Below are 26,268 nucleotides of genomic sequence, written 5' to 3' on the forward strand. Positions count from 1 at the left end.
CCAACCAAAGGGTATACCCTGCAAGCCTGCCGCCTGGTCACCAGCACACAGTCCTTCTCCTTCTCTGGGTGTAAAGTCCCCAGTCGCTCCATCTCTCCACATCATAGTCTCTGCCTCCATCTCTGGCGTCACTGCTTCTCTGGGTAGGATCTTGCACTCTGCTCTTCTCTCTTGATGGTTCCAGGGACCTTGGCTCCTGGACTGCATAGTCAAGCACTCCCTCCTTTTGCTACAATGTTGTTTGATTTCTTGACTGCTGCTTCCATGAGCATTGACTGTATATCCAAGAAAAATGAAGTCTTTGACAACTTCAATATTTCTCCACTTATGATGTTATTTATTAGTCCAGTTGTTAGGATTTTTGTTTTCTTTACATTGAGGTGTAACCCACACTGAAGGCTCTAGTCTTTGATCTTCATCAGTAAGTATTTCAAGCCCTCTTTACTTCCAACAAGCAAGATCATATCATCTGCATATTGCAGGCTGTCAATGAGTCCTTCTCCAGTCTAATGTCACATTCTTCTTCATCAAACGTAGTTTCTTGAATTATTTGCTCAGCATACAAAATAAATAAGTATGGTGAAAGGACACAACCTAAGGGCACACCTTTCCTGATTTTAAACTATTCAGTCAGTATTCTAATGACTACCTTTAGATCTATGACAGGTTCCTCAGGAGCACAATTAAGTGTTTTTGAATACATATTCTTTGCAGTGTTATCCATAGTTTGTGATGATCCACACAGTCAAAAGCCTTTGTGTAGTTAATAAAGCACAAGTAAACATATTTTTGGTATCTTCTGTTTTAGCTAAGATCCATCTGATGTCAGCAGTGATATTTCACTTCCTCTTATGAATCTAGCTTGAATTTCTGGCAGTTCCCAGCCCATGTACAGTTACAACTGTTTTTGAATTATCTTCAGCAACATTTTACTTGCATGCGATATTAATGATATTATTCATGGATTTCCACATTCCATTGACTCACTTCATTTTGGAATGGGCACAAATAGTAACCTCTTCCAATTGGTTTTCCAGGTAGCTGTCTTTCAAATTTCTTGGCATAGATGAGTGAGTACCTCTAGTACTGCTTCAGTTTGTTAAAAGATTTGAATTTGTATTCCATCAATTCTTAGAGCCTTCTTTTTTGCCAGTGCCTTCAGTGGAGCTTGAACTTCTCCCTTCATTACCATTGGCTCTTAATCATATGCTGTCATAGAATCCTTCAATGTTATAAGTCGAGGCTTGAGTGTTTTCTTCAGTTATTTCAGCTTGAGAAATACTGAATGGTTCTTCCTTTTTGGTTTTCTAATTCCAGGTCTTTGCACATTTCATTATAACAACTTAACTTTGTCTTCTCGAACTGCTCTTTGAAATTTTGTGTTCGGCTCTTAATTCTTGATTTCTTCTATTAGTTTTAGGTTCTCAGGAGTAAATTTCAGTCTCTTGTGAAATTTACTCCATTTTTGTCTTTTGTTTCTTTCCTGTCTTTTGCTTTTTTTCATGTGTGATGTTCTTGATATGATCCCCAAACGCTTCTGTTCTTCCGACACTGTTGTCTAATGCATCAAATCTGTTCTTGAGATGATTTCTAAAACCAAGTGGGATATATACAATGTTTTATTTTGACTCTTGTGGACTTGTTTTAATTTTCCTTTGTTTCAGTCTGAACTTGCATATGAGCACTTGATGGTTTCTTTCATAGTCTGTCCCTGGGCTTGTTTTGGCTGATAATATTGAACTTCTTCACTGACTCTTCCTACAAATGTAGTCAGTTTGGCTTCTGTGTATTCCATCTGGTGAGGGCCATGTGTATAGTTGCATTTTATGTTGTTGTAAAAAGTGTCTTCAATGAATAAGTCATTGGTCTTGCTAAATTCTATCATGCCATCTTCAGCATCATTTCTATCACCATGGCCATATTTTCCAACTACTGGTCCTTCTTTGTTACCAACTTTCACATTCCAACCACCACTAATTATCAATGCATCTTGATTGCATTTTGATTGATATCAGACTGAAGAAGTTGGTGAAATTTCACTGACTTTAGTGGTTGGTACTTAAATTAAATAATAGTGATATTAACTGGTATTCCTTGTGTAGATGTTATCCTATCACAGATAGTATTGTACTTTAAGATAGACCTTAAAATGTTATTTTCGATGATGAATGAGGTGATAGTTCTCTTCAATTTGACTTTCCTAGTATTGTAAACCATATGATTGTCGAAATCAAAACAGCCAATACCAGTCCACTTCAGCTTATTAATGCCTAGATTATCAATCTTTATGCATCCCATTTCATCTTTGAAAAACTCCAATTTTCCTAGATTTGTATTTTGTGCTTTTCACATATGATTATTAATCAATATTTTGCACGTATTTCTTCTCATTTTCAAAATGGTCAACTTTACTTTGAGAAGGCAGCTTTTCCCCAGTCATTTTTTGAGTACCTTTCAACCTGAGGGGCTTATCTTCTGGCACTGTATTTGACAAAATCTGGCTGCAATTCATAATGTTTTCATCTTCCAGCACTGTATCTGACAATGTTTCACTGCTGTTTGTAAGATTTTCAGTGGCTGATTATTCATAAGTAGTCTACCACCTCTCCCTCCTAGTTTGTCTTAGTCTGGAAGCTCCGCTAAAACTTGTCCACCCCGGGTGACCCTGCTGGCATTTAAAATACTCTTGGCATAGTTTCCAGCATCACAACAACATGAAAGTCACTATAGTAAGGCGAACTGACAGATAAGATGCATGAGTAGATAACAGCATGTAAAATCAGATAGCTAATCTAAGTGATAGTCAAAACTTTTTGTTTTAAGTGACAAGAGACACCCAACTAGCTTAAGAAAAACTTTTACAAAAGAAAATGTATTGACTTACAGGATAAAATACAGGAAGGGTAGGGTTGTATCGTAAGTGCTCAATTACAAATAAGACTCTATCTCTAGTTTTGTCTCTTGTGTCTGCTTCTCTTTGCAGACTGGCCCTCCATATTTTTTCTTAGTGTGACCATGAGGTTAGAATTCTGGTCCTAATATATCTGAGCTCACATCCATGATGTCTCATGACCAGGGATAAAAGAATGTTCTTCTTTGCCTGTCCATTAAAGAGAAGAATCCTGATTGGTCTAGCTTGTTTCCTTACCCATAGACAAGTCAGTGTGATCAGGAAATTGGGGGTCTATCATTCTTCCAAAGGAGCTCTGGTAGAGTAGTGGTTACGAATTGGGCTGCGAACCTCAAGGTCAGCAGTTCAAAACTACCAGCTGTTCTGCAGGAGAAAGAGGAGGCTTTCTACTCCCGTAAAGATTTACAGCCTCGGAAAACCCTGTACAGGGTCTCTGTGAGTCGAAACCGACTCCACGGCGCATAACAACAATAGCAACATGATTCATCCAGCCTGGGCCATGTGTGCAAGATAGGCACTCTTTTTTTTTTTTTTTTTTTCAAGCTTTTTGATTGTGAGTTGAGTGAAAGTTTATTGATCTCATCATCAGCTTGACATCCAACAAACTACATATTTCATTTCATTTCAGTGATTGCAATCCCTCACTACAATGTCATCTGCTCCACTGCTTCCCTGTGATTGTTTCCACTTCTTCTTTCCCGACTATTCTGAATTTGTCCTTTTAAGCTTTAATGGTTGACCATTCAATGGTATGCATAGCTTACTAGTGTTGTTGTACCCCCATATGCTTATTTATCGCTTGACTGAAAATTGAAGCATGAGGGTGAGTTCAGTTCCAGACCTGAAGGATGATTAAGGGCCAGAGTCTTGGGTTCCTCTAGTTTCTTTCTAATCAATAAATCTCGTCTTTTCAATATATGTAATTTTTCATTTTGTTCCACATTTCCTCCCACTCTATCAAGGACCTTCTATCTATTATCTCTCCAAGCACAAGGTAGTGGTTGTCAGGTTGTTGTTGTTGTAAGGTGCCATCGAGTTGGAACCGACTCATAGTGACCCCATGCACAGCAGAATGAAACAATGTCCAATCCTGGGCCAACCTCACTACCGCTGTCACACTCAAGTCCATCAATGATGCTACCTGGCCAATCCATCTCGTTAGGGGTCTTCCTCTTTCTCTGACCCTCCACCAAGCATGACATCCTTCTCCAGCGACTGTTCCCTCCGGACAATATGTCCAAAGTATGAGAGACGAAGCTTAGCCATCTTGGCCTCCAAGGAGCACTCTGACTGCACTTCTTCCAAAACAGATCTATTGGTTCTTTTGGCAGTCCATGGCACTTTCAGTATTCTCCTCCAACACCACAACTCAAAGGCATCAATTCTTCTACGATCTTCCTTATTCACTGTCCAGCTTTCGCATCCATATGAGGTTATTGAAAATACCATGGCTTGGGTCAGGCGCACTTTAGTCCTCAAGTTGACATTTGTGCTCTTCAATACTTTAAAAAGGTCTTATGCAGCAGATTTGCCCAATGCAATATGTCGTCTGATCTCTTGACGGCTGCTTCTGTGAGTGTTGATAGTTGATCCAAGAAAAATGAAGTCCTTGACAACTTCAATCTTTTCTCCATTGATAAGAATGTTGTTTATTGGTCCAGTGGTGAGTATTTTTGTTTTCTTGACATTGAGATGCAATCCATATCCATGCAGTTATTCTGGTCTCAGGGTAATGGAGACTGATGTTCACATATTTCTTTGCAAAGGTAGAGACTAATAGTTGCACCTTCGATGACCACTCATGATCTTTTAGCATCCTAGTTACTACTCACCAAAGTAGAATGTAGAACATATGTTTGTTAACTATGTTATGCCAATTGACCACGGTGTCCCCAAGACTATAATTCTGAGCCCTCAGGCCCAGAAAATAATTTGTCTCAAGGTATTTGTTAATGTCTTAAGAATTTTTCATTTTAGACACTAATGGCCCCAAACCAGAAGAGTTGTAGGGTGACAGCAAGAACATCATGCATGAAGATAGCAAAAGTCATTCAAAAGGCAGGAAAGAAAGAAAAGACCAAAATGAATGTCAGAAGAAACTGAAACTTGCTGTTGAGTGCAGAGAAGATAAAACAGCTGAAGAAATGTGGAAGTACAAATGCTGAACAGAAAATTTCGGAGTTTCTCAAGAAGACAAGTAAAATATTATATGAAATGTACAAAGGCCTGGAGTTAGAAAAACAGAAAAGAAGAACATGCTCAGCATTTGTCAAGCTGAAAAACAACAACAACAACAACAACAACAAAAAACAAGCTTTGAGTTGAAATATTGAAGGATTCTATGGGTGTATATTGCTGTAAGATAAGCACTGGACTGTAAACCTCAAGGTCGGTGGTTCAAATCCACTAGCTGCTCCCCAGAAACCCTATATAGGGTTGCAACTTGATGGCATATAACAACAACAATATGGGAAAAATATTGAATGATGCAGAAAGCATCAAAAGAAGATAGAAGGAATACACAGAGTCACACTGTACCAAAAAGAATTGGTCAACATTCAGCCATTTCAAGAGGTGCCATATAATCAAGAATAGATGGTATTGAAGGAAGAAGTCCAAGTGGCACTGAAGGCATTGCAGAAAAACAAATATGTAGGAGTTGATGGAATATAAATTGAAATGTTTCAACAAATTGATGCAACTCTGGAGACACTCACTTGCCTATGCTAAGAAAATTAGAGGAAAGCTACCTGGCCAACCAATTGAAAGAGATCCATATTTGTGCCCATTCTAAGGAAAGGTGACCCAACAGAAAGTGGAAACCACCAAACAATATCATTAATTTCACATGCAAGTAAAATTTTTCTGAAGACAATTCAAAAACAGTTGCAGTAGTACATCAACCAGGAGCTGCCAAAAATTCAAGCCTAATTCAGAAGATGACATGGAACTAGGGATATTATTGCTTACCTCAGATGGCTCTTGGACAAAAGCAGAGAATACCAGACAGATGTTTACTTGTGCTGTATTGACTGTGCAAAGTCATTTGACTGTGTGGATCATGACAAACTGTGGATAACATTGTGAATAATGGGAATTCCAGAACACTTGTGTTTAGAAGGAACCTGTAGATAGACCAAGAAACAGTTATTCGAACAAAACAAGGGGACACTGAATGGTTTTAAATCACGAAACATGTGTTCCAGGGTTGTATCCTTTCACCATACTTATTTAATCTGTATGCTGATCAAATAATCTGAGAAACTGGATTATATGAAGAAAATGACATCAGGATTGGAGGAAGTCTCAATAACAACCTGCAATATGCAGATGATAAAAACTTGTTTGCTGGAAGCGAAGAGGACTCGAAGTACTTACTGATGAAGACTAAAGACTGACTCTAGCTTTCAGTATGGATTGCACTTCAGTGTAAAGAAAACAAAATCATTGCCACCACCATCACCACCTCATGCCTCCCCACCTCCTCGCCCCAGACCAATATATAGCATCATGATAAATGGAGAAAAGATTGAAGTGGTCAAAGATTTCCTTTTTCTTGGATACATGGTCAATGCTCATAGAAGCAGCAATCAAAAAGTCAATCAATCTGTTGTAAAAGACCTCTTTAAAGTGCTAAAGAGCAAAGATAATGGTTTGGAGACGAAGGTGCTCATGATCCAAGCCATTGTGTTTTTGTTCAACTCACATGCAAGTTGGACAGTGAATAAGGAAGACCTATGTAGAAGAATCTATGCATTTGGATTATGGTGTTGGTGAAGAATATTGGAAGTTTGGTGAAGAATTTTGGAACATTGCCAGAAACACAAACAAGTCTGTTTTCGAAGAGCTGCAATCAGAATGCTCCTTGAACGCAAGGATGGCGAGACTTCATCTCTTGTACTTGTGTTGTCAGGAGATATCAATTCCTGTTTGCTAAAGTGGAGGGCCAGCAAAAAAATGGAAACCCCCCAACAAGGTGGATTGACACATGGCAGCAACAATAGGCTCAAACATAGTAACAACGACTGTGAGGATGACACAATACTGGGCAGTGTTTGGTTCTGTTTTGCATAAGGTTGCTATGAGTTGGAACCGACTAAAAGGCACCTAACAACAATGAATTTTCATAATTTTGCCCCCTGTATCCTCCACCACATTAACATACATATCTGTAGCAAAGGTAAGTACACATACCCTTTATATATTTGTGTTGTTGACGTTGTTGATATGTGCCGTGGAGTCAGTTCCGACTCATAGCGACCCTGTACAGGGTTTCCAAGGCTGTAAATCTTTATGGGAGCAGAAAGCCTCATCTTTCTCCCGCAGAACAGCTGGTAGTTTCGAACTGCTGACCTTGCAGTTCACAGTCCGATTCGTAACCACTACGCTACCAGTACCCTTACTCTCTATATATTGTGTACCCTTACTCTCCCTTCCACACCCATTCAGCCTGTATATCTCTCTTTGTATCTACCCTGTTGTTGCAGGTTTGTAGATATTACAGTATTTTACCTCTTTTGCTCTCCTCCCTGTGCCTTCCCCTGCCTTCATTATTCTTCTAAAATTGGCAATCTTTATTGGAACTACCTGGTGAGAAGAAGATATCTCCTTCCCCTACTCCTTGTCCATTGGAGCTGCTCTTCTGGGCAGAAAAAACACCAAGTATCCATTGTACAGTCAAAGAATAAACATGAGGGAAGGAAGCCAAACTGATACTTCATATCATGGAACAACTGGTCATAGTCATCTGGAGGAGGCAGCAAAAGATGGAGGATCAGTCTTTCCACAGCGAGGCCTGGAGGTGTCAGCAAGCAGCCATGTCTGTGAAATCCATTTTCCCCTTTCTCGGTGTCACATAACACTGAACCCATTTAACTAAACCCCGCACTGCTAGAGGGAACCTCAGAAAGCCATTCCACAGGCACTTGGGTCAATTAAAGCCATTTTCTCTGCATTTTCATAAATTGTCTATGACGCCCATCATGAGTGATTTGTACTTCTTGGGAATTCTTTTTTCCCCTCGATGAAATATTCAAGTGCCCAGTTCATTTGTACCAGGCAGTGCTGGCAGCTGCCCCTGGAAGTCACCGCTAGCCAGTGGTGGGTTATGGCAGCAGAGAGCAGGAGCAAAGACCTTGCTAGTATTGGCAGGTGCCTGCCCCAGTATGGGGTACGCGACTCTCTCTCTCTCTCTGAGCTATTGTGTCCTCATTGTGGATTGTGTATACTTTGTGGAATTTTTATAAAATTAAATGATGGTAACATCTGACACATTATAGATCTTCAGTCATTGTTACTTCCTTTCTTCCTCCTTATATTCTACAACCAGCAGAAATTCATTGTTCTCCTGGCAGCAGCATCATAAGTATAGTCTGAGAAATGGGAGCTTTGGGAAGTTTACAAGAGCATCAAGACCCAAAGCCATCCAGTGGCCACCTTTGGAGTTTTGTAGGAAAAATGTATCCTTATGAAACCTAGGTCAGACTAATTTGGGAAACTGTATGGATTTGGAAAGGTGTTTACAATCTAGACCAGGGGAATACATCTCAGTGATAATAGCTGCACGTACTTTCTCTTGGCTAAGACCAAAGCATAGAACTGAGACACATGAATTCAAGTATAATTGTGTGTTTATGTGGGGATAGGTGTATCCATGTATGCATGTATATGTATGTGTTTGCATATGCATGCATCCTTTGTCATGTAGCCATGAGCCTTCTTGGGCTATGGCTTGAATCTTTATTTTCATTTCATTGGTAGGCCAGTCATATGTTTGTTGTTGCTAAGTGCTGTCCATTCAGTTCCGAACCATAGTTGACCTTGTATAGGGCTTCCCAGTTGCAGCTGGTGGATTAGAGCCACCGACCTTGAGGTTCAAACTGACTTTGCGGTCTAGTGCATTATCTTGCAGTACCACACCAGGACTCCAGTCATATGATGTTGTTGTTGCTGTTAAGTGCCGTTAAGTTGGTTCTGACCCATAGTGACCCTGTATAGGATTTCCAAGGAGTGGCTGATGAGCTTGAGCCACCAACCTTGTGGTTCAAACTGATTTTGCAGTCCAGTGCATTAAACCACAGTGCCAGTCATATGATAGGGGTATTTAAAGCTGAGAAAGGAGTTAGGTCTGAAGGATACTTGCCACCTCAGCTCTTAAATATGTGATGATCACTATATCATTTTTGCAGGAATCCATACAGAGGTTCTTAAACTTTTGTGTGCCTCAGAATCACCTGGGAGACTCAGATTGTTGATCCCCACTCTGCAAATTTTATATCTTGTTTGTCTAGGGTAGGGTGTGGAGAATTGGCACTTCTAATAAATATCCAGGTGGTATTAATGCTGTTGGTTAGTCATCCACACTTTGAGAACCAGCGATCCCCCATTCAGATGATTTAGGAAGTCCACCTTGCCCATCTGGATAATTTATATTTATGTAGGTTGGTCCCTGAACACTTACTCTTGACTCTTTTTTCCATTTGCTGGATGCAAATTGTCATGGATTGAATTGTCCCCTAAAACTATGAATCAACTTGACTGTGCCATGATTCTCAGTGCTTTAGCAGATATGTAATAGTGTAATCTGGCAGCTATATAATGATATCCTCTTTCCCCATGATGTAATCTGATGTGATCAGCCAATCAGTTGTAAGGGGGTTTTGGAGGGATACAATATCCTTACTCAGGTCAGAGCCCTGATCTGAGGTAAGGGGAATTTTCCTAGGGTGTGATCTGCATCACCTATTATCCTACAAGAGATCAAAGGAGAGAGGAGCAAGCAGAGAAGGAAGAATCTACTACCACCAAGCAAGAAGACTTAGGAGTGGACCCAGGTTCCCTATAATGAGAGCCTTCTAGACCCAGGGGAAGATTGATATCAAGACACATGAAAATCTCCATTGTTCCACAGATGCTAAAAGGAGACAAGAACCTTTATCCAGAAAGAGAAAGCCTAGAGCTGGCTTCTAACCTCCTAAACTGCGAATAAATTTCTGTTTGTTAAAGTCTTGAACTTGTGGTATTTTTACTATACTAGCAGTAGTGCACTGTGGGTTAATGCGCCAGACTGCAAAGCCATTTGAACTGCAAGGTTGGCAGTTCAAGCTCACCAGCCACTCCTTGGAAACTCTATCCAGGGTCACTATGGGTCAGAACCAACTCAATGGTACTTAGCAACAACAGCAAGCACTAGATAACTAAGACTCACATGTATCTTTCAAATAGGATTGCCAGATTTGGCAACTAAAAAGTCTGTCCAGCTGAATTTGAATTTCACAAACAATGACTTTTTATTTTTATTTTTATAAAAGTATAACTCAAAACTTGTCATCCTGTCAATTCTGACTCATAGTGAATTTATAGGAAGAGTAGAACTGCCATATAGGGTTTATAGAAGCAGAGTGCCACATCGTTTTTTTCCATAGACCCTCCAACCTTTCTGTTTGCAGCCAAGCACTTAACCACTGTACAACCAGGGCTCCTATTTTAGACCTATACTAAATTGTGTTTAGGAGGCCTGGTCTGGCGCTGTGGGTTAATGTGCTGGACTGCAAAGTTGGATTGAACCCCAAGGTCAGCGGTTCAAGCTCACCAACAGCTCCTTGGAAACCCTCCAGGGTCACTATGGGTCAGAACCAACTCTAAGGCACTTAACAACAACAACAAATTCTATTTATTAAATTGTATTTGTTAAACATAATGTTTAATAAATACAATTTAATAAATACAATTTTAAAACAAATCGTATTTATTAAACAAACATAATGTCACTGCAAAAATTGCTGAAATGGCAATGTTTTCCTATGTGTATATTTACCATGATAATTAAAAAAAATTGTTGTTTATCTGAAATCCATATTTTACTGACCATCCAGTATTTAATCTGGTAACCTTATCATCAAATTGGAGATCATTCTACCTCTCCCTATGCCTGCTGTCCTTCTATTGAACAGACTCCAGCAGCTGATGAAACAATCCCAGGGAAGGTTTGTGGTTTTTGGACAGATCTACCTGCTGCCTTGAGCTCATTTGGCACTCTTCAATGGATCTCCAGTTGAAATGGACTTGGCTTGCATTCATTTTGTTTCATTTGCTTGCTCCCTGTTTTTATATCTATGTATCGCTGTCTGTCTGACTTTCTCTTCCATGCTTTTCTTTTCTTTTTTTTTTTTTCTTATGCTTTTCTTTATGCCTTCTTGGGCTTTTAAAGATAGAAAGTGAACACATGGTGAGGGCTGATCCTTGCAAAGTCTGTTTCGGGAAGAAAGAATGGAGTCCAAGGAACCAGTGAACTCATGGTACACACAAAGGAAGAGTGACATCTGGCCCAGAGATTATGTAGAGATTACCAGCTGGCTCATCATGTATTATGAAAAGGATAACATTTGCCTTGGAGAATGTTATCTACCAGGGCTGGGGCTATGAGTGCTCGCACGGCTGGTTCATGTTGTGGTTGGAGTTGGAGCTCGTAAAGAGCTTGAAGGAAATTGATACCATTTGGTCCCTACTGCTGACAGAGAGAGCCCGCTACTGTGAACTTAATCGTGTATTAAGGGGCGTAGAGAAACCTGAGCAATCAAAGTCTCCTGGTGACTTGGACATGCCAACCTCTGAAACAGCCCATTTGTCATATTTGCTTGCCAAGGCTGCCTTGATTCTAGAATGGAGAAATGAGAAAACAGAAGGCTTAGTTGCTTCCCTTCACTTCACCCATCCCCTCTGCTGTCTGTGGTCTTGGGTTGACTTCCTCCCCCTCCCTTTGCTCTGAGTAGTTTCCTCTCCTGAGGCCTTGGCGCTGATAGGACCTGCTGGTACAGGAAGTAGGCCACAGTCGCCTAGGAGCCAGATGATGCTTTAACCGGGACTCATCTCAGGGACTGGCAAAGGGACCTTGGGAATGCTGCCTGGCTTCAAGGGCCTGTGCTTTCCTTCCTGTGTTCTCAGTATGGGATGGAGAGGAGGGTGGGCTGGGAGGTCATGATTTGCCTGGGGTCTCCAGGCTAACCCTTGAGGCTGACAGTGAATGAGAGGCAGAGGAAACCATCTCTCCTTGATATGGTCATGTTGCCTTCCCATGTGGGATCCAGATCCACCTGAGCAGGACAGGCAGTTATTTTGTGTCATTGTAGGGTTACCACTGGACTGCAAACTGCAAGAAAATCATATATGGGGCCTCTATGAGTTGGAATGGACTCACTGGCACTTAACAACAACACAACCACATCAGACACCAAAGAAAAATTTTCACTGCCTGCACTTGCAGATGGCAGGTACAAAGCATGGGATGAGAAGTCTTGGTAGAAAAGGCAAATAATGATGTCTCTTATCTTGCTCTCTCACAGCCATTGTCTGGTTTGCTGTTCATTGCCTCCCTCTGTGTGAAATAGATCTGTGCAGCTCTCCCCATTTGAGGACTGGGAACACTGAGCCTCAGCAAAAGGGCAGGCTTGCCCTAGGTCACACGGTCAGTGGACAACACAGAACAGGTGCTTTCTGACCAAGTGACAGACACTGCTTGACCCTGTGAGCAGCTGGGTCCCGCTCACCTCCCCTCAGTCCTGAGGATCCAACTAGCCACTTCCACCTGGCTCCAGAACTTTTCCACCTTTTATTTCCAGACCTACTACTTCTGCTCTCATATCTTCTCAAGATTGTCTTGATAGGAGGGGGCTTCAAAGAGTTCATGGGAATGTTCCAATATCTTTTCATTCCATTTCAATGAAGTTTTTGAAATCCTCTCGCATTTGGGAATCTCCAAATGGCCTTTGCAGTAGTAAACCACATTCTCATCCACTCTTTCTCCAGCCTGGGGGGCCCTGTGATATGAGGAGAAGCCTAATGAATGGTGAGCCCACTTAAGATCCACAGGGTCCCCAGTGTCCAGTGACCAGAGACTAGCCCCGCTTAAGGGAAGAGAAGCCTCCTTTGGGCTGAGCTGGGGCTGAAGATAGAGCCCAGGCCCTCGAGAGTCTGCTATAGTGGGTAGAGTGTGCCTTTTAGACAGATAAACCAAGAATTGACTTTCATTCATGCCATGACCCTTGGTGTGGCTGGCATACATGCCTAACCTTATTACCTGGGTTGTTCTTTCTGGGTTTGAATTAGAATGCTTGCGATTTTCATTCTCAATCCATCAGTCAAAAAGGTAGGGGTGCAATACATATTTGAGGAATGGATGAATGGGTATCTGCCACCTTGTCCCTTCCCAGAGGGACTGTGAAGGATATGAATGTGGAAATAAATAGAGTCTGCCACTCTAGGAACATATGTTCCAGTTGGAGAGACCAAACAGGGCAATCTTAGTAAGTCTCTGTGCAATTAAGTGTTAAATTGCCTGGTTCAGACTATATATATGTGTAGCTGGAATACAGAGATGGGAAAAATCAATGTGGGGAGAGGGTGGTCAGAAAGGGCTTCATGGGGAGAAATTGAAAATAGGTCTTTGGGAGGCATGCGAGGGAGGAGGACCAATATGTATGATCATACGGCATTGCAATGAAGTCTTTTTCAACTAAAAGATGGTATTTGGAAGATTTTTGTGGGAAGAAGATGCTGATTGTGGCTTTGCTCATAATCTTTCTGACGCCTTGCCTCACATCCTGCCAGATCTCAGTTCTGGTTCTACACTGCTTGTCTGTAGCCTTCTTCAGTTGAGTGACCTGACTCTGTATCTCCTTTCTCTTTTAGGAGTTGGGCAGTTGGCCAAAGTGAACAATGAAGGCTCTGAAGGTGTTCAGGGATTTTTGCTTTGTTTTCTTGTGCCTCCCAATGCCTGTTAGAGTCTCATATCTGTTACTGTCTCTCAGACCACCTCTGAGGTCTCGGAATTGGACAGAGTCTACACCCCCTCCCATCTACCCTTTCATTTGTTGTTCTTAAGTGCCATCGAGTCAGTTCCAACTCATAGCAACCCTGTGTAGGCTTTCCAGGGAGCAACGGGTGATCTTGAATCACCGACCTTGTGGTTCAAACTGACCCTGCAGTCCAGCACATTAACCCACAACATCACACCAGGACTTCTCAATTCCCAAATGACTAATCCTTGGTCCTTCTGCTCTCTCATTTGCTTATACAAAGCTGGAGAGTAGGCAAGATGCTGGGTTTTACCACACATGTTATTGTTGTTGTTAAGTGCCGTCGTACACATGACCATGTTTTATTCTGTAGGAGGGAAAGACTTGGTTGGAAATGCTGCTTTTCTCTATTTTGGGGCTTGGAGATGAGGACATAGAAGGTGAATATATGAACTGAAAGGAAAAGCAGGCAAACAAACAGAAAACTAACCCATTGCCATGAAATCAACTCATAAAAACCTTATAGGACAAAACAGAGTTTCTAAGGCTCTAATCTGTACAGACTACTGTATCTTTCTCCTATGGAGTAGCTGAAGGGAGTGTGGGCACAATTGCAGTTTTCCTCTTTGCTATGGAAGGCAAATGAATTTTACACAGGTACAGAATGCTGACTTTGGAGGACCTTTGACGCTCTCTACACCCACCTCTTGCCTAGGAGTGGTGGGGCCTGGCAGCAGGAGCATCCAGCTTGTTGTTAGAAGTCCTGAGTTTGAGCCTTGGCCACATTACTAAGTAGCTCTGTGATTTGGGGAAAGTCGTTAGTCCTCTAAGTCTCAACTTTCTCATCAGTAAAATGGGAGAATAATAACAGAGTTTTTGTAAGGATTAAGTGATAAAAGATGGATGTGAAATGACCTTTTAAACTGTAAACATAAAGTACTTTTTATTAATTTGATAAATAAGAACATCAGATCCTAGAATATTAAGGGACTCACCCAAGGTCACCTAGCGAGTCAGAGGCAGAGTTGAATTTAGAACTCATGCCTCCTGTCTCTTGATTTGGTGTTTGTCGTCTTAACATTCTTGCTCCTCACTACGTTTTCAGACTGAAGGAGCCTGGAACACACCAGGTCTCTTTGCAGTTGAATCCCTCCGGAGGGTTTCCTCCATTTGTAGACTGCCATTCCCTGGGACCATAAGCCTTTAGGTAAACCTGAATTTTTCTGGTGGTGAGGGGACAAGGTGAGGTCAGGTGGGGCACACTCTAGAGTCTTCTCTGTTGACCCCTTGTGCCTGCTTTGTGGGCATTTCTCTGTCAACAGGCACTGGGTTCCTTTCCAAGGAAAGTTTCTGTTCTCTTTCCTTTCTCAGTCTCTTTCCATCTCTGCTGTAGCTCCCTCTGGTGAAATGACTTCTTTTAGATGACCTTTTGCTTTGGTTCTGTGAAAAGGGGAGAAAAAGAAAACAGTTTGGAAGTGTTTTCCCCTGCGTCCCTAGCAGTTATTGCATTTTTCTTTTGTTGCAGTTGCCCTAATCCTTTGGAGAAACATGTTACTTTTGTCCAGGGAAGGAGCCAGTCCCTGCTGGCAGAATATATCATTTATGCAAATAAATGGAACCACTTGTCAAAGGATTGGCCAGTTTAGTCCAGTGATGAGATTGGTCAGTCTGCTATGAAAATATTGTTGTTGTCGTCAAATATTGTTGAGTTGATTTCAACTCATAGCGACCCTGTGTAGGGTTTCTGAGGAGTTGTTGTTGTGAAGTGCTGTGGAGTCGGTTCCAACCCATAGTGACCCTGTGTAGGGTTTCCAAGGAGCAGCTGGTGAGCTTGAACAACCAGCCTTACAGTTCAAATGGCTTTGCAGTCTGGTGCATTAATCCACAATGCCACACCAGGAATAGGGCACATTAAATCTGCTCCATAGGATTGAGCCATTTGTCTATAAAAGCAGAAGCCATCCTACAGAGCTTGAAGGAGGCCTCACTAAAATAAAGAAGAAAGGTCTGTAATGGAGCACATCTTTTGGATCCAGGGTCTCTGTGCTGAAAACCTCTTAGACCCAGAAGACAGCATGAGACAGTAAGAAATATAGTAGCAACCACATTAAACTCATCTATCTATCTATTGTTTTCTCAAATGAGGCAGTTCCAGTGGAGAACTAGAGAGAGCTTGACTTTGTGGTTAGATGTAGGCTTCTCTACAATGGGTGTTGCATTCAGGGATCTTGTGTCTGTACTCTCAGTGCATCTTTATGGTGTGGGAAGAGCACAGGTAAGAGAGTTAGAGGACCTGGCTTCTGGTCCTTCTCTATAGGGTTACCATAGAGTTTTCATGGAACATATATTTATTGAGGTGCTACATATTGAGTTCTCACTAAGCACATATTTATTCCCAATGACAATCATTGGGAAACTATTTAGTAAGACGTTAGTATTTGCTTCTTGAAGTTGCTGTGAGATACAGATGCCAAGATACTTGAGGAACACTTAGCAAATGGCCCTAACCTGTGCAAGGTATCGTCAAGTCGGTACTGACTTATATAGACCCTGTATAGGGTTTCCGAGGAGCAGCTGGTGAGCTTGAACTGCTGACCTTGCAGTTGAAAGTGACCTTGCAGTCCAGCGCATTAACCCACAGTGCCATACTGGGACTCCATAAAAGGTGATAGTTACTGTTATTTGACTTGATTGGGTTACCCCAGCCCAGGCTGATGGTAACCATTTGTGTGATTGCTGTTTATAGTAAACTTGGGTGCCCTGTGATGCATGTAGTTCTTCATGTCCAGGCCCTATCCAAGACAGACACTGTCTACCTTCAAGCAGCTCATTGATAGGCGGGGAGCACAGAGCTGTGAATAGCTTTTATGAGGCAGTGTTGTAGCTTTCAATATAGAGGAATGGGGTATAGAGAGGTATGGGTTCTCATGATGAATATATTAATTCTGTCTAGGTGAGATTAGGGAAGGTGACAGGTGATGGAAATGTCCCCATGACCAAAAGGACATCTCATACTAAGGGGACACTTTTACCTTCCTGTAGCTAGCTCCTTTGACCCTAAGATGGATCCTATGAGGCATTATTGGACCCCTTTTACTGATGAGAAGAGTGATGTGTTGAAGGACTTGGGCAAGATCATGCCAGAAGTGTGAGCAAACAGAAGGTGGAGCCCACTCCCCTATTTTGTTTCCATCCATTCTCTACCCACCCTGGGCTCTTTTGATATTCCTTTGAATAAAATATACATTTTGAATGAGGTGTTTACATGCCTTTAGTGAGTGGACAGTTCTTAAGCATCTGGGAAGTTCCTATCCTCAAAGAACTCAATGTTTGATAGGGAGGGAGCAAACTGCTTGTCCCCCCAAGACTTGGTTACTCCCACTCTCCCTTCCTGGCATCCTCTTGTGGTTGGAGATTGTAGAAAGGAGGCACTATGGCCCTGGCTGGGTGGAGAAGGACGGGAAAGCTGCCAGACTCAACTTCTGTTTTCTCCTTTGGGTCTTCTCCCTGACATCAGGTCCCGGCTGGCAGACTTCCACACCAATTGTCGTGCCTCCTACCAGACACTCACTAGCTGCCCTGCGGACAATTACCAGGCATGTCTGGGCTCCTACGCTGGCATGATTGGTAAGCATCTCCCCTGAGTGACTCCTTGTTGTCCATGTCTCAGTGGAGCAGAGCTGAAGCCCAGCTTGAGTCAGCAGATAGAGGCAGCGTAAGTTTGCCCTCAGATAGAACTCCAATGGGAAACTGGAGAATAGGCTGACTCTTTATCAAGGTGGAGGGTCCCAGCTTTTTATAATAGGGGAAGAAGGGCCCTGAGGACTTAAATGGCTTTTGAAACAATAACAAAAGGTAACATTTACTGTATGGTTATGACATTCCAGGTTTTTGGTTCAGCAGTTTACATAGGCTTAATCTATGCGAACATATTTAATTTAATTCTTAGAACAGTTCTGATTGATATATCCATTTTACAGATGAGGAAACAGACTTCGAGAAGTTAAATAACTTGCCCAGGCTTACATAGTTATTAAATGCTGTCACTGAAACCCAAACCAGGTTGTGAGCCTGTGTCTCCCAGATTCTCAAACACACTCTTCATTAGAAAAGGAGAAAGCAAGGGTCCACATTCAGCAAGAGAGCTCCTGAGTATCTCTGCCTTCATGGTGCTGAAAAGCCAAACATCCTATCTGCCTCTGACTCCTCCATCCCCTGCTGCCCTTTATGGCCACCGGGATAGTAACACTGAGTTAGGACTGTAAGATGGGATGTATGTGTGTTTGAGGGCAGGAAGACTCCAGGGGGGTGATACCAAGTGTTTGCTTGCTTTTTTGTACCTGGGATCTGGAAGCCCAAAGGGGAAATCTGACTGTTCCTCTCTCCTTTCTCCCTGTCCAGGATTTGATATGACACCCAACTATGTGGACTCCAGTCCCACTGGCATTGTGGTGTCTCCTTGGTGTAGCTGTCATGGGAGTGGCAACATGGAGGAAGAATGTGAGAAGTTCCTCAAGGACTTCACTGAAAACCCATGTCTCCGTAAGTCCTGGAATGTTCTCCTACTTCCCAGGAGCCACTTGTGACCCTGAGAGTCAGGTCTTAGTCATTCCCTTATACCTTCATTGGAATGGCCAGTGATATGCATGATATATATATATATATTGTGGGTGTTAAGTGCCGTCGAATTGGTTCCGATCCATAGCAACCCTATATAAATCTTTCCCGGAGCAGAAAGCCTCATCTTTCTCCCGCGGAGCTGCTGGTAGTATGGAACTGCTGACCTTACGGTTCACAGCCCAATTCGTAACCATGCTACCAGAGCTCTCTCTCTATATATGGGGGCTTCAAAAAGTTCGTGGCAAATTTCCATTATCTTTCAATTCTATTTTCCTATGAGATTTTGAATATATATATATATATATATCTCCACCACTTGTCTGTCAGTTTGTTGTACTGTGGTGACTTGTGAGTTGCTGTGATTCTGGAAGCTATGCCACTGGTATTTTAAATACCAGCAGGGTCACCCATGGTGGACAGGTATCAGCTGAGCTTCCAGACAAAGACAGATTAGGAAGAAGGAGAGGTGGACTACTTTAGAATCTTTACCCACTGAAAACCTTATGAATAGCAGTAAAACATTGTCAGATAGTATAAGAATATTGAATATTGAAACATGAGGAAAAGCACCAGAATACTGTCAGATGTAGTAGCACTGGAAGATGAGCTCCTCAAGTTGGAAGGCACTCAAAATATACCTGGAGAAGAGCTGCCTCCTCAAAGTAGAGTTGACCATGATAACACAAATGGAGAAAAGCCCTCGAGACCTTCATTTGCTGATCAGGAACAATTCAAAATGAGGAGAAGCAGCTGTAAATATCCATTAATAATTGGAACATGGAATGTACTAAGTAAGAATCTAGGAAAATTCGAAGTTGTCAAAATGAATGAAACATAAAAATTGATATCCTAGGCATTAGTGAGCTGGAATGGACCAGTCAGTATTGGCCATTTAGATTCTTTACTATGCCAGGAATGGCAAATTGAAGAGAAATGACATCACATTCATCATCAAAAAAGACCATTTCAAGATCTATTTTGAAGTATAATGCTGTCTATGATAGGATAATATCCATACACTTACAAGGATAATATCCATACACTATTACTGAATTTATGCACCAACCATTAAAGCCAGTGATGATGAACTTGAAGAATTCTACCAACTTGTTTAGTCTGAAATTGATAAAAAATGCAATCAATCAAGATGTATTGATAATTACTGGTGATTGGAGTGTAAAGGTTGGAACAAAGAGGAAGAATTAGTAGTTCAAATATATGGCCTTGGTGATAGAAATGATGCTGGAGATTGCATGATAGAATTTTGCAATGATTTCTTCATTGCAAATATCTTTTGTGAAACAACATGAAAGATGACTATATACTTGGACTTCACCAGATGGAATACCCAGAAATCAAATTGGCTACATCTATGGAAAGAGATGGTGGAAAAGCTCCATATCATCAGCCCAAACAAGGCCAGGAACAGATTGTGGAACAAACTATCAATTGCTCATATGCAAATTCAGGCTGAGGTTAAAGAAAATTAAAACAAGAGCCAAAATATGACCTTGAATTTAGAGATCATCTCAAGAACAGATTTGATGTATTAGACACTAATGACCGAAGATTAGAAGAATTGTGGGATGACATCAAGAACATCATGCAGGAAGAAAGCAAAAGGTCATTAAGAAAACAAGAAAGAAGGAAAAGACTAAAGTAGATATCAGATAAGACTCTGAAACTTGCTTTCTAGTATAGAGATACTAAAACAAATGGAAGAAATGAGGAAGTAAAAGAGCTGAACAGAAAATGTCAAAGGGCAACTCGAGAAGACAAAGTCAGGTATTATAATAAGATGTGCAAAGACCTGGAGTTAGAAAACAAAAAGGGAAGAACACACTCAGCATTTCTCAAGCTGAAAGAACTGAAGAAAAATTTCAAGCCTCTATTTGCAATATTGAAGGATTCTATGGATAAAATATTGAATAATGCAGAAAGCGCCAAAAGAAGATGGAATGAATATACAGAATAACTGTATCAAAAAGAAATGGTTGATGTTCAACCATTTCAATAGATAGCATATGACAATGAGCCAGTGGCACTGGAATTGATGGAATACAAATTGAAATCTTTTAACAAACTGATTCAGCACTGGAGGCACTCATTCATCTATGCCAAGAAATTTGGAAAGCAGTTATCTGGCCAACTTATTGCAAGAGATCCATGTTTGTGCCAATTCCAAAGAGACATGACCCAAAAGATTGTGGAAATCATTGAACGATATCATTAAAATCACACGCAAGTAAAATTTTGCTTAAGATAACTCAAAAATGGCTGCCACAGTACAGTGACAGGGAACTGCCAGTAGTTCAAGCCAGATGCAGATGAGGACGTGGAATGAATGATACCATTGCTGATGTCAGAGGGATGTTGGCTGAAAGTAGAGAATACCAGAAAGATGTTTACCTGTGTTTTATTGATTATGCAAAGGCTTTTGATTGTGTGGATCATGACAAGCTGTGGACAACACTGCAATAGAATGAGTACTCTGGACCACTTAATTGTGCTCATGAGGAACCTGTACATAGACCAAGAGGCAGTTATTAAAAAAAAACCAAGGCGACACTGAATGGTTTAAACTCAGAAAAGGTGTGTGCCTGAATTTTATTCTTTGACCATACATATTTAATCTGTATGTTGAACAAATAATCCATGAAGCTGAATTATACGAAGAAGAACGTGGCATGAGGATTGGAGGAAGACTCATTAACCACCTGCAATATGTAGATGATACAATCAATCTTGGTTGCTAAAAACAAAGGGAGCTTAAAATACTTAATGATGAAGATCAAAGATCACAACCTTCAGTATGGGTTGCACCTCAATGTAAATATAGTCATAATCGTCACTACTGGAACAATAAATAACTTCATGATAAATGGAGAAAAGATTGAAGTTGCCAAAGACTTCATTTTGTTTGGATCCACTATCAACACTCATGGAAACAGCAGTCACGCAATCAAACTACTTATTTCATTTGACAAATCAGCTGCAGAAGACCTCTTTAAAGTATTCATGAGCAGAGATGTCATTTGAAGACTAAAGGGTGCCTGACTCAAGCCATGGTATTTTCCATAGCCTCATATGCATGTGAAAATTGGACAGTGAATCAGAGGGACTGTGGAAGAACTGGTACATTTGAGTTATTGTGTTGAAGAAGAATATGAAAAGTAACATGGACTGCTAGAAAAATAAATCCATGTTTGAAGAAGAAAAGCCAGAATGTTCTTTAGAATCTAGGATGGCGAGACCTTGTCTCTTATACTTCAGACATAATATCAGGAGGGACCAATCCCTGGAGAAGAATAGCATGTTTAGCAAGTGGAGGGTCAACAAAAAAGAAGAAGACCCCTAATGATATGGATTAACATAATGACAGCAGCAGTGGGTTGAAGTTTATCAATTGTGAGGATGATGAAGGACTGTTGTGCATAAGGTTGCTATGAGTTAGAATAGATGTGATGGCACCTAACAACAACATCCTGGTGTGGTGCTGTAGAATCAGCATTGGACTGTGAACTATAAGACCAGCAGTTCAGATCCACCAATTGTTCCTTGGAAACCCTGTACAGGGTCGCCATGAGTCAGAACTGACTTGACTGCACTTAACAACAAGCAACAGCAATGTAATTGTATGTTGCCTACCCGGACCTTACTTTTTGTGCTCTTGTCTCATTGTACCAACCCCAGTTTACCACTTACATCAAATCTTCTGCCTCTGGTTAAAGAGTTTAGTCTGTTATCCTGAGAACTTCAGGCCTCTCATGAGAACTTCAGGATCTTTCACTTCTCCTTTTAAGGAGTTTCTTTTTCTTGGAGTTGGTGATGTTCTTTTTCAAGTCACCATATCCCTAATTCAAAGTCTAGAGAGAAAGAGGTTAGTCACAGTCACACTGTGTCTGCCTTAATCTTTCCTTTCTGATACACTGCTACCCTTGAAGACTCCATCCCTCTTTCTTTTCTTCCTTTCTTCCTCTTTCGCATCTGTTAACCCTTCATTTCTTTATGACACGCAGGATTTGGAGATGCAGGTTATAGTCCCTGTAAAGCTGATGGAGGTAAACATCAGGAAATCTTCCAGCAATCACAGTATAGGACAAGGCATACAAGACCAGAAGTCTGGGCCGATTGCCTCAGAAACTCACGATAGGGATTACCAAGTCAAGCCTGAAGGAGGGACATTCTGCCCTGGCATGTGCATGTCTCAGAGGAGTAGCCAGTGACCGGTAGTTGGGTATTGATTAGGAAGGGCATTCCAGCCTACCATGGGCAGAAGACAGAGCTTCATAGAAAACTCTGGTGAGTTGAAGAAACCACAAACAATTTAGCATTGTTATAACATTAAAGAAGGTTAGAGTGAGAGTGCTCCTTGGCCAGATAGAGCCCTCATGACGTACCTTGTAGACCAAGAGTTTAGATTTGATTGTTTTGCAGGTGGTAGTGGAGGGGTGCAGGGTTCATTGAAGGGCTTTATACAGATAGTGTTGGAGTTAGATCTATATTTTTCTTATTTCTTATTGTAGTATGGAGGGAATAGAGTATGGGGATATATGACAAATGACGTAACAGAGAGTCCAGCCAGAGGCTGTTGTGGTTGTTTTGGGGAGAGAAAGGAAGGAGAAAAAAGATGGGGTAGACAAATCTTTAGGAGGTAGGATTCATTGACTGTAAGTAGGTAGTTAGGGAGGTATCATGTGTGATCACCAGGTTCCTGACTTGGGAGACACCTTCAATACTGGGAATACAGGAGAGAAAGCACTGTTGGAAATAGTCAAGAGAGACGACGAGTTGAACCTTAGACATCATGAGTTTGAAGTGTGAATGGGGCATTGAGTTCTGGTGTGGCACTGTAGGATAAGCACTGTACAGCTAATTACAAGGTCGTTGGCTCAAACCCACAAGCCACTCTTTGGAAACCCTACAAAGGGTCATTATGAGTCAGAACTGACTCGACAGCACTTAACAACAACATAGAATATGGAAGTAGAGATTTCTGTAGGCACTTTGTCGTAAGGTTGAGTCTTGAGGACAGTTTTGCCATGAGGATAGATTAGTTAGTCCTCAGAATTAGTGCTAATTGAGAGCAGCGAAGTATGGGAGTGGGTGAAAGCACCCAAGGAAAGTGAATGGTGTGAAGAAGGGGAGGGTTGAATTTAGGGCCATTGGAATGGAAGCCTGCAGCAAGATACATCTGAGGTGGCAAGGATGCCATGAGTGTCTGTATCTGAGAGCTGGAGTGGAGAAGGTCCTGAAGGAAGTTGCGGTCTGCAGTGCTAGATGCCACTGAGACAGTAGCTTTCACCATCCTGGTATGACATGCTCTTCCCTCTAGGCTCCCCATCCCTCACATCTTCCTCCTTTTCTTTCTTACATTCCTTACTACATGCATATCTTTCTCTTCTGGCTTTTCTGCCTTTTTCAACCTTCCTTTTCTATTTTTTTCTCTAGATATGAGACCTTTGCAGGTTCCTGAAAGATAGCTTTAGCAAAGTTAAATGTGGATATCCACATGTATCCCATTTCTAAATTATTACAGGGAAAGTCATCATTGGGTGAGGAGCAGAGAGAGACATGGTCAAGATGGCCTGTGATTTTTCTGTATGTTTGTTTCCCCCAACCCACAAACAGGGAATGCCATCCAAGCCTTTGGCAATGGCACAGATGTGAACCTGTCCCCTAAGAACCCCTCATTCCAGGCCACCCAGGCCCCTCGGGTGGAGAAGATCCCATCTCTGCCAGATGACCTCAGTGATAGCACTGGCCTGGGGACCAGCGTCATCACCACCTGCACTTCCGTCCAGGTGAGGAAGCTTGGATCTGAGCAAGGGAAAGGGAACAGGGCAGGCGCAGACCCTAGAGGAGCACAGTGACAGCGGGGGGGTGGGGGTGGGAGGTTACTGTTAACCTGGAGGCTAGGGAGTGAGCAGGGACCCAAGAGGCATGGAGGAAGTGGTGGGGGTCTTTTTCATGTGTTTATTAATTTGGGCCTGCATCTTGCAAGTATTAAAGACCTACCTATCAAAGCATTGTGCTGGATACCACAGGGTACAAAAGAAATGTAATGGTTACCATATATTAACCACCTGCTAGTCACCAAGTCCTGGTGTGGCACTGTAGGATAAACACTGGACTGCAAGTTCATTTTAAACCACAAGCGGCGGTTCAAACTCACCAGCCGCTCTTCGGAAACCTTATACAGGGTTGCTGTGAATCGGCCAGTACTACACAGTCACCAAGTAGTGTGCTAGCAGACTCACGGCCTATCTCATTTAATCCTCACATTAGTGAGCTAATTAGTATTGTTTCACACAAAGTAGACTGTCCCAGAGAGGTTAGGTGAATACCCAAGGTCACACAGCTGGTTAGTGATGGATTCAGATTTCAAAACTACACACAGCTCCAAAGTTCATGGTGTTCTTTTGTTTGTCCTTCCTTTCTTCTATCCTCCCATCCATCCATCCATTCACCAACCCATCCAATATGTATTGCATTCCCTGTCGGCTCCTGGTATCATTGTAGATGCTAGGGATACCTTGGTGAATGAAATAGACGCAGTCCTGGGCTTTGTGGTCCTTATGGCCTTGTGGAGGGCCAACAACTCAACAGGTGTCAGATGTGGACCGTGGCCAGTATTCTGATAGAGGAGACATGTGACCTTGTGGAGACACATCACAGGGTGCCCCACTCAGCCTGTGTCTTTGCTGAGCAGCTCTGCCTTGCAGCACACCATTTGTGACAATAAGTTTTATGCTTAAGAGATTGGTTCTAGATAGACCACACACACACACACAGATGTACACATACACATGATCATACCCACGAATACAAAGAATTTAAAAGAGAACCTCATACAGAATATCAGGGAGAGCAGGGGATGAAGGAAGCAGTGAGGTGTTGGGAGGTAGGGGATACAGGAGCTGTGACTTGAATCGCCCAGGAAAGATCAGGGTGTGGTGTGAAGGACAGTCACTAGGGGTACAGCTTATACATAGGTGCAGGGGAGAGAACAAGTCCTGGATATGTGTGAGACAATGAAGGCACCAGTCTGAATAGGGTGGCAGGTTCTTGGGCATCAACAGTTGTTGTTGTTGTTGTTATATGCCATGGAGTTGGTTCCGACTCATAGCGACCCTGTACAGGGTTTCTGAGGCTATAAATCTTTATAGGAGCAGAAAGCCTCATCTTTCTCCCACAGAACAATGGGTAGTTTCGAACTGCTGACCTTGTGGTTTACAGCTTGATTCGTAACCACTACGCTACCAGAGCTCCTTGGGCATCAACAGTATGCATTCATAATGCCAGGATGAAGGCTTCAACTGGGCCTTGCAGAGACATTCAGGGTCCTCCCTTGCGCTACAGGCTCGTGTGCTTGAGCCAGCCCTGGTCAAGGAAGCCCTCTTCACATTTTCCCTTCCTCTCCCTTGTGGGATCCCCCGCTCTGTACCAGCTGACCTCCAAGTGCCTTCATGTAAGGCTCAGCTTACATACAGCTTTCCCATGGTCTGCTACCCTCAATTAGTCTGCCTTTCCTGATTTGGGATGAGATGCCAGTGTCACCCTTGGGCAGTTTCTAATTACACTGGCCATGCTTGAGTAGCTGCCAGCATGGGGTTTGGGGTCCTACTCCACAGACAATCACCAGCTCAATTTCATGCTAGAATGGTGGGCAGTTTTGCTGGTCAGGGCTATGCCACCTGTCTGTGACCACTTTGACTACTCAGAATGGTCCACATGGCAGCTTTCTCCATGTCCCTCTTCCTTACCCAGCCCCTCAGGGCGGGCTCACCTGGGGAGATGCTGACTCAGTGGCTGCCAGACCTTTCCTAAAGCTCTCCTGGGATTCATCGTGGACTCAACAATGTTCACAGATGTGGCTTTGTGCCTGCCACCCCTCCAGCCCTCCTCAATGCCTGATGACTCTGCAGACCTATATATATATAT

General features: G+C 42.2%; 1 protein-coding gene across 3 annotated transcripts in view; it reads left to right on the forward strand.

The window, feature by feature from the left end:
- The window catches only part of GFRA2 (GDNF family receptor alpha 2), a 139,350-nt gene that overhangs the window by 102,054 nt on the left and 11,028 nt on the right, over positions 1–26,268 (forward strand). For all 3 annotated transcript variants that reach the window (XM_006864415.1, XM_006864416.1, XM_006864417.1), the window contains 3 exons: positions 17,222–17,331; positions 18,106–18,246; positions 23,956–24,128. In XM_006864415.1, coding sequence (XP_006864477.1) covers positions 17,222–17,331; positions 18,106–18,246; positions 23,956–24,128 — 424 coding nt within the window. The remainder of the gene's footprint in view (positions 1–17,221; positions 17,332–18,105; positions 18,247–23,955; positions 24,129–26,268) is intronic.

This window comes from Chrysochloris asiatica, unplaced genomic scaffold (genome assembly GCF_000296735.1).
Source record: "Chrysochloris asiatica unplaced genomic scaffold, ChrAsi1.0 scaffold00064, whole genome shotgun sequence".
NCBI classification, from domain to species: domain Eukaryota; kingdom Metazoa; phylum Chordata; class Mammalia; order Afrosoricida; family Chrysochloridae; genus Chrysochloris; species Chrysochloris asiatica.